The 10,014-nt window shown below is 35.9% G+C and overlaps 1 protein-coding gene across 1 annotated transcript in view; it reads left to right on the top strand.

Annotated features, from left to right (window-relative positions):
- The first annotated feature begins 254 nt into the window (after positions 1-254).
- LOC108069470 (uncharacterized) overlaps positions 255-10,014 on the top strand; it is a 50,481-nt gene continuing 40,721 nt past the window's right edge. Inside the window, exon 1 of the mRNA XM_044394725.2 lies at positions 255-1,786. Within this exon, the coding sequence (XP_044250660.1) occupies positions 985-1,786 (802 nt within the window). The 5' untranslated portion in view covers positions 255-984. The remainder of the gene's footprint in view (positions 1,787-10,014) is intronic.

Below are 10,014 nucleotides of genomic sequence, written 5' to 3'. Positions count from 1 at the left end.
ACTCCGGGATGTACATATGTATGTATACCTACATAAACGGATGACGTAGCAGAGAGTTATCCACTCCCCTCTAGGGTCCAGAAAGCCGAAACGGAATCCACACTCATACCTGCCTTAAGTTGGTCGTGTACATACCGGAGAGCATGTATGCAGGTGAGTGAGCACTGAGAGCGACTTTCCGATCGCCGAGCCGAAGACTCTTTCCCCACGAACGAAGTCCAAGTAGACGTCGCTCAGACGCAGTTTGCCAGATTCATTTTCCAGGGAGGAGTCGTCGCGTAGACAAGCTTAAATCCGAAGCGGGCGCCGCCAAGTCGACTGAGTGGTCTGTCAAGCTAATCCATTTCCGGACGAAGTGGAGTGCTCCACAGTGCGTGCGAAGAGTGATAGTGAAAAAGGAGTTTCGGGATCGGGATCAGAACCCCGCTACGCCATATTTGTTTTCTAAGCGTCCGTGTGTGTTTCAACTACTTTGTTTAAGTGTCCGGATGTGTGATAGTGCAAAGACCATCGGGAGCATTTGCATTCTATAAATGGTACGACTGTCCGCACCGAGATTTACTTGAATTTTAACAAGGCTTGCAAGGGGAAGACGATTTCCACCGCCTGCGTTTCTGTATGCTGTCAACCCGCTATGAACCAGTATGTGTGTGCCCGTGTTGGTGTGAGTGTGAACCCGATTGAGAACGCGAACGTTCAACGTTGGTGTGAGTGCAAGTGGCTCTAAGCGCGCGGCGAAAAATATCCGCTTACCTAAGCAAAAAAGCTCTGGCAACGGCCTAAGAACGCACCTGGGCACAGACACAGCGACAGCCACAGAAATACCTGTGCACACGAACGTGGCCAGCACACAAAGCGAAACCAGAAAGTCCACATTTTTCGACCTGCTCTGCGCCCCCCTCTTCCCTTCCAGTCGTGCTCTCGACTGGAACGCCGCTCTACAGCTACAGCACAGCGTATTAGTAAGTCCGCTACGTAGCCACAATGGGCGACTCCACGCCCATTTGTCGGTGCCGCGTGCTCTACCTGGGCAGCGCCGTGCCGCGCCAAAGCAAGGACGGTCTGCAGGGAATCCAGGAGCCGCTGCGCAGCCTCTATCCTTCGGAAGGGGCGGTGGGCGCCAAGGGCATCGACAGTTGGCTGAGCGTCTGGTCGAACGGCATCCTACTGGAGAATGTGGACGAAAACCTTAAGCAGATCACGCGCTTCTTCCCGATTGAGTCGCTACACTACTGCGCCGCCGTGCGTCAGGTGCTCATCCCAGAGCGGGGGAACGCCCATCCGGAGCCAAAGTTTCTGCCGCTGGACTCGCCCTTCGCGCGAATGCCGCGCGCCCAGCACCCACCCATCTTCGCTGCCATCTTGCGGCGCACCACCGGCATCAAGGTGCTCGAGTGCCACGTGTTTATCTGCAAGCGGGAAGCGGCCGCGAACGCGCTAGTCAGGTGCTGTTTCCACGCCTACGCTGACAACTCTTACGCTCGCCAGTTGGAGACGGGTGGATCGGGAGGTAGCGTATACGGCACCCTGAAGAGCGCTTCCGGCAGCAAGTCTAGCGCCGACTTGACTAGCGTGGGCCTCGCCAACGCAGTTGGAAACGGATTCGGAGGTGGCAACCACCATCTAGCCCTTTCCGGCCAAGCTGGCTGGCGATCGCGGGCGGGCAGCACTACGACCCTGAATAGCCTAGGGCGCGCATCTAACGGTCATGCCAATGGATCAGCGATGGGCACGAATGGTGGCAGCACTGGCAGCGCGGCCGAGGGTTACACGTCTGTAAAGAACTGTAAGTACTTTATTCAAAAGTCTTGGCTAACGCCATTACTGCAGGTTTGCAATTCATGAACAGTCTGCCGAGCCAATCGAATCGTAAAACCAACACTATTTCTTACATTACACAGGTCAACAAAATGGATTTTATTAAAAGGTGCAGGCCTATTGGCATTAAAATATGTTAATATAGACGTATATAAGCATATCTGCATACATAGTTTTCGCGTTTAACGGGTGGTATTTGGGCAATCGCGGTTTGAAAAAAATAGCTATGTACATTTAATGTTTTGATTTAAGATATCTTCGAGGGTCTGTGCTCAATTATAATAAAACCTATACCAAAATTGCTTAGATGCCCTTTTACATAATTGCATTTAGGGTTCCATCGTAATTTGATTCAAACAAAGCCGATGAGCCATTATAGTAATTTGTTCACCTCTATTCCCAACCAACTTGATGCGGTGAACAGTCTCAAAAAATACAAGGAAAAATATGTGTCCTAAAATATTTTACAGGCATCTAGATGCGTCTATCACCGAATTTTTAAGACAAATAAGACCATTGTACGTCAACGAATGGAATTTATAGAATTTTTTCCGTAAGAACGTGAAAAGTAGCCATAGGAACGATCGGAAAATTCATGGGAAATTAATAGGAAATACATTTTAGCTTTTTTGGTTTTTATTGTATTCTCTTCTATTCTAGGACAAGACTCTTTTTATATATTTCCGAATTTCAATTTTAATTTGATCAAAATCGGACGACTATGCTGCCATAGGAACGATCGAAAAATTAATGGAAAACTAATCGGAAACAAATTATAGCTCCGTTGATTTTTATTGTATTCTCTTCTACTCTAGGATATGTTTTTTTTAATATTTCGGAATTTCGAATTTCGGAATTTAACAAAAATCGGATGACTATATTATACAAACCTAGTCAAAAGTATTTTCACAAATTTGAATGTTAACTGTACTCATATTTTGAACTTATAATATAAACATTTTGGCACCTATGGAAAGAGCACTTCAATTCCGTTTAAATGACACATAAATTTTCTTAACCCATTAAGCACCCTTTGAAAAGTGGGCAAATTAGACAATTTTTTTCGAAAGTCAAATTTTCAACTTTTTTTCTGGGGCTTAAAACAAAAATGTTTTGATGCAAAGTTGTTCCCCAATCAAAATTAATAATAACTGCAAAAAAAAATGTTTCAAAATATTTTTCCTTGTATTTTTTATGATTTTTTGTAAATAGCTATTTTTGCCGCTTTTTCTTCCTTTTCATACAAAATTGTACTGAGAGGTCTCCATTCAAAAAATCATAAAAAATACAAGGAAAAATATTTTGAAACATTTTTTTTTGCAGTTATTATTAATTTTGATTGGGGAACAACTTTGCATCAAAACATTTTTGTCTTAAGCCCCAGGAAAAAAGTTGAAAATTTGAATTTCGCAAAATTTGCTCACTTTTCAAAGGGGTCTTAATGGGTTAAGAAAATTTTTGTGTCATTTAAACGGAATTGAAGTGCTCTTTCTATAGGTGCCAAAAGTTTATATTATAAGTTCAAAATATAAGTACAGTTAACATTAACATTTGTGAAAATACTTTTGACCACCCCTGTATAGCTGCCATAGGGCAGGATAGAACAAGAAAGGAAGCTAGCTTCGGCCAGCCGAAGCTTATATACCCTTGCAGATCATTCCTATTAATTAACAAATCGCAAAAATGTTCAATTTTCTAATATTTCTCATTAATTTTCCGATCGTTCCTATTACAATACAATAAAAACCAAAGAAGCTAGAATTTATTTCCTATTACTTTTCCATTAATTTACCGATCGTTCCTATGGCAGCTATATGATATAGTAGTCCGATTTTTTAAATATTTAATTCGAAATTCAGAAATATTTAAAAAATAACATCCCCAAAAGTAGAAGGTAATATTTCAAAAAACACCGAAGCTAGAATTTTTTTAACGTTTTCTTTTCCGATCCTTCCTATGGGAGCTATAAGATATAGTTGTCCGATCCGGTTGGTTCCGACATATATACTACCTGCAATAGAAAGAAGACTTTTGGGAAAGTTTCATCCCGATAGCTCAAAGACTGAGAGACTAGTTTGCGTAGAAACAGACAGACGGACAGACGGACAGATGGAAAGACGGACAGACGGACAGACGGACATGGCTAGATCGACTCGTCTAGTGATGCTGATCAAGAATATATATACTTTATGGGGTCGGAAACGTCTCCTTCACTGCGTTGCAAACTTCTGACTGAAATCATAATACCCTCTGCAAGGGTATAAAAATTAATGTCACAACAATACGATTTGTGTGTTAATAGGAACGATCTGTTTTTATTTGTTTTTGATGCTTTATCATCTTTTAAGTGGTAATTGATCATTTTTCCAGAAGTCCAATCTGAAAAAAAATAAATTTTCGATTGTTGCTGCGCCAAATATCCTAGTGATCTAGTGAAGAAACTTTAAGGTCCTTGAATAGTGTGGAATTGCGTGAAAAGGGGGACAAACGGGAAAAAGGGGTTAATTTGCAATGAAAATCGACATATATATGTACACACAAAGAAATTTGGTAAAATCAAACTGTAATAATTGTCAAACAGGCCCCAACCAGGAAAATTTTCAATTCTACTAAATAAATAGTTATTCCACAACAACAAAATACACACAACTAGCAAAAACACACACCCAAAGCAAAAATAAAATACACGTAACTATTTTAATAGTCACGTAACTACCTTTGTTGGTCAATTTTACCAAGCAAATTTTTTTTGTGTACTTGAGGTGAAACAATGTCGCTTGTGACGGCGTTGACGACATGACTCGGAAGAAAGAAATACTTTTTGCTGTTCCGTTGCCTACCAAACACTTTCCACTAATTAAAATTTCAAAGACGGACACACCAGTCAGCAAACAGACACAAGACGAGGCTAAAACCTCGCAGTTTCACGACTGCGCTGTTTCTCTGTCCATCGGTTATAACGAAGTTATGATAATTACCATGTAAATTGACGAAACTGAGGAAAGTAGCACTGCTTTAAATCAGCTTCCTACAATCTTAAATTCAAGATCTCTAAGGTGGCACTGAAATTAGCTAAGCCGAATTTCGCTTTTGGTTTTAGCTGTCACTAAGCTGCTACACAAAGAGATTTTTTTTATGTATTTATCGTAAAGGTTTAAAATAAATCCGTTAAAAATCATACCAATTTAAAGTTAACATCGTACCGAATAAAACAAGCCCGGTATGGCCAAAATTTATAGAAAATTGGATTAATGGATTAATAATGGATTAATTGGATTAATGGTCGATTTCGGATTTTTCAACTTTTTTCGGTCACTCTCACTTTAACTCACTCACACCAAATAAATCAACGGATTTATTTTGAGTTTGTACGATATATACAGCCGTCTTACAGTCGACCAAAAAACGCATCTTTATCTACACACAAAAAAAACTTGGTAAAATCAACTGTAATAATTGTCAAACAGGCCTCAGCCAGCAAAATTGTCAATTCTACTAAGTAAATAGTTATTCCACAACAACAAAATACACACAATTAGCAAAGACACACCAAAAGAAAAAACAAAATACATAAAAATAAAATAAAATAAAAATACATAAGAAAACTGTGCCATCGAAAAATAAGTTAGTGGAATTTTCGTGATCTGGGGTCCAACACTAACAGAATTGGCCTTCAATTGCTGGGGAGCATTTTGGCTGTAAACTAGTAAAATACACATACAATTCCAAGGTCCAAGTCTTTTTAGAGAAAACCACAAGGTGAAAATATTAGATTTTTTTCAAAATGTGTCCACAAAATCAGTACATCCTCAATTTGAGAATACAAATACCTACATACAAAAAAAAAACTTGGCAAAATCAACTGTAATAATTGTCAAACAGGCCCCAACCAGCAAAATTGTCAATTGTAACTATCTTTGTTGGTCAATTTTACCAAGCAAATTTTTTTGTGTGTAATCATATTGATCTGTATAGCAAAGCTTAGCTCTAATCCTTTGATCTTAAAATAAAACGAAGACTAGCAAAATTGTGTGGATATGTGCAAAAAATTTTACATTATGAACTTAAAAAAAAATTTAAAAGAAAACTGTGCCATCGAAAAATAAGTTAGTGGAATTTTCGTGATCTGGGGTCCAACACTAACAGAATTGGCCTTCAATTGCTGGGGAGCATTTTGGCTGTAAACTAGTAAAATACACATACAATTCCAAGGTCCAAGTCTTTTTAGAGAAAACCACAAGGTGAAAATATTAGATTTTTTTTAAAATGTGTCCACAAAATCAGAACATCCTCAATTTGAGAATACAAATACCTACATACAAAAAAAAAACTTGGCAAAATCAACTGTAATAATTGTCAAACAGGCCCCAACCAGCAAAATTGTCAATTGTAACTATCTTTGTTGGTCAATTTTACCAAGCAAATTTTTTTGTGTGTAATCATATTGATCTGTATAGCAAAGCTTAGCTCTAATCCTTTGATCTTAAAATAAAACGAAGACTAGCAAAATTGTGTGGATATGTGCAAAAAATTTTACATTATGAACTTAAAAAAAAATTTAAAAGAAAACTGTGCCATCGAAAAATAAGTTAGTGGAATTTTCGTGATCTGGGGTCCAACACTAACAGAATTGGCCTTCAATTGCTGGGGAGCATTTTGGCTGTAAACTAGTAAAATACACATACAATTCCAAGGTCCAAGTCTTTTTAGAGAAAACCACAAGGTGAAAATATTCGATTTTTTTCAAAATGTGTCCACAAAATCAGTACATCCTCAATTTGAGAATACAAATACCTACACACAAAAAAAAACTTGGTAAAATCAACTGTAATAATTGTCAAACAGGCCCCAACCAGCAAAATTGTCAATTCTACTAAGTAAATTGTCATTTCACAACAACAAAATACACACAATTAGCAAACACACAAACCCAAAGAAAAAACAAAATACACGTAACTATTTTAATAGTTACGTAACTATCTTTGTTGGTCAATTTTACCAAGCCAATTTTTTTGTGTGTACACTCAAAAAAAAAACAGCCCGAAATCGCCATTAAATCAAGAAATTCGCCATGAATTTCAGTCGATGGCGATTTACCGTATTTTTTAGAAAGGAATTTTCTAAAATTTAGAAAAAAATTTTTGAAAAGCAGAAATACTTTTCTAAAATCAAGAAAAAATTGCCATAAAATTGCGAACATTTCCCTAAATCCAGAAAGTACTTTTCTTGAAAATAGAATTTTTTTCTTAAAATAAGAAAGGACTTTTTTTATTTTCAGAAAATTTTCTTTATTTTAATAAAATGTATACATATTTATTTTACTATTTTATTTCCTAAACAAGAAAGAGAAAAGAAAATGAAAAAGATGAAAAGAAAATTATTAATATTTCCTAAACAAAAAAGGAAAACAAAACAAAAAATATAAAAAAAAACAAAAAAAGATAAAAATTACATTATAAATATTTCCTAAACAAAAAAGAGAAAAGAAAACAAAAAAGATAAAAAATTATTAATATTAATATTAAGTAAATATTTAATATATTACCTATTATTAAAATTTACTTACTTACTGTCAAATTATCAACAATACCTGAAATTGAAATTATTCCTGCAATTGAAAATAAAAATTAATATTAGAGAAGGATGGTATTTGCGGCCTGCAATAGTATGCCCTTTGCTTATCATAAATTTTCACACACTTACCAAATTTATATTTAAATTAATTTAAATTGCTTACCTATTAATTGCCTCTTAGAGGGATCGCACTTTAACTTTCTTAAATAGGCTCAACACAAACTTATTACTTGCAATGCTCATCATAAACTGAGCACAAGGGTTCAAAATGTAGCGCAACGCAAGCAACTCTCTCGCGAGAGACTGCATTTCCAAAACAACAACGCAATAAAAGTTACAGCTACGCACAAGAAAATTCTCGATCATACGCACAAACACACATAAACATATACATACATACGCCAAAAACTGTCGTCGCAACGCGCCGCGGACTAACCCCTTGTCTTCTTCTTTTTCGTTTCGAAGAAAGAGTGAGAATCATAAAAGAAATACAAAAAGTTTTTCTTAAATCTATGTTGATTTTCTAATTCTACTTTTCTGTTTTCAAGAAAACATTTTTTTTTAATTCAGAAAAATTCTTAAAATTTAGAAAAATTTACCGTATTTTTTATGGCGACTTTCTAGATTATAGGAAGGGCTGAAGTACATTTTTTCTTAATTTAATGGCGAAATCGCCATTAATTTAAGAAAACTTTTGGAGAGCAAACTAGGAAAAAACACCATTGATTTAAGAAAAAAAATCATTTTTCTAAATTTTAGAAAGGTTTTTCATAAAATTCTGTTTTTATGGTCTTTTTTCCTAGATTCAAGAAAACAATTTCTAAAATTCAGAAAATTTTCTAAATTTAAGAAAAAATTTCATTTTATGGCGATTTTCTAAAATTTAGGAAAAAAAATTTTTTGAGTGTACTTAATTTAAGAACAGACCATTATGACTATGTGATCATACTTCACAGTCGCGTACTCAAAAAAATCATATTGGGTTATAATGTAATGTAAACAAGAGAGAATATGTGGGGGAAATCTCAACCTTCCAGCTTTTGTAGTTTCCGAGATCTCAGCGTTCATACGGACAGACAGACAGACAGACAGACGGACAGACAGGCGGACATGGCTATATCGACTCGGCTAGTGATCCAGAATATATATACTTTATAGGGTCGGAAACGCTTTCTTCTCCCTGTTACATACTTTTGCACGAATACAATATACCCTTTTACTCTACGAGTAACGGGTATACAAATTTGGTTGGTAAAATTGACCAATAAAGATAGTTCAGCAACAAACAAAAAAGTATTTTACAATAAAAATAGTCGTCAGTGTATTTTTATACCCTTGCAGAGGGTATTATGATTTCAGTCAGAAGTTTGCAACGCAGTGAAGGAGACGTTTCCGACCCAATAAAGTATATATATTCTTGATCAGCATCACTAGACGAGTCGATCTAGCCATGTCCGTCTGTCCGTCTGTCCGTCCGTCTGTCCGTCCGTTTCTACGCAAACTAGTCTCTCAGTTTTCAAGCTATCGGGATAAAACTTTCCCAAAAGTCTTCTTTCGGACAACTATATCATATAGCTCTTATAGGAACAATCGGGAAAAAAATTTAAAAAAATTATATCTTGGGTGTTTTTGAACCTATAACATCCTAATTTTGGAAATGTCATTTTTTATCTAATTCTGAATTTCGAATAAAATTTTTTCAAAATCGGACGACTATATCATATAGCTGCCATAGGAACGATCGGAAAATTAATGGGAATATAATAGGATATAAATTATTGCTTCGTTGGTTTTTATTGTATTCTCTTCTACTCTAGGATATAACTCTTTTCAAATATTTTCGAATTTCGATTTTAATTTTATCAAAATCGAACTACTATATTATATACCTGCTATTGAAACGAACGCAAAATTAATGAGAAATAATAGGAAAATTAATATTTTGCAAGGTTATATAAGCTTCGGCTGGCCGAAGCTAGCTTCCTTTCTTGTTTTACTATTAAATAGTTAAACTAATATTAAAATAGTTTCGCTTACATGATTTGTGTATTTTTTTTTGTACCTGGAAACTATTTGAATTAGTTGTTTAACTATGAACAATAGTTACCCTAACGTAACTTTTTTAAGGGTAATTCCACGTCAAACGTGACAGGCCCATTTTTTTTTTAATTTTTAAATTAAGTAAGGGAGTTTAGGGTAAGGTGACGAACGATTCGATTTTTGAATGTAACTTTTCCAAAAATCAATTTTTATCAAAAGTGTAAAAACAAAAATATGTCTGTAAAAGTACGATTGGAAATTTTAACGGAGCTAAATCCTACAGCGTTTGGCGTGAGCCATTCTTTTTTTGCACTTTTAAAAATTGTAGGGTAAGGTGACGAACAATTCGTTTTTTAACGTAACTTTCCGAAAAATCAATATTTTTTAAAAGTGTAAAAGCAGAACGTTGCTTACATATACTGAGCATATTTCTGTGAGTACGATTCGAAATTCTGACGGATCCAAATCCCACAGGGTTTGGCGTCAACCGTCCTTTACAAAACTACAATAAAACTGAAGCATTTAATGTTATCATATGTATTATAGTTTTTTACACAAAATCAACAATCACAATTTAAATTC

The sequence above is a fragment of the Drosophila takahashii genome, chromosome 3R (genome assembly GCF_030179915.1).
Source record: "Drosophila takahashii strain IR98-3 E-12201 chromosome 3R, DtakHiC1v2, whole genome shotgun sequence".
NCBI classification, from domain to species: Eukaryota; Metazoa; Arthropoda; class Insecta; order Diptera; family Drosophilidae; genus Drosophila; species Drosophila takahashii.
The sequence above is the reverse complement of the archived record's forward strand: the minus strand, read 5'-3'. Positions and strand labels throughout refer to the sequence as shown.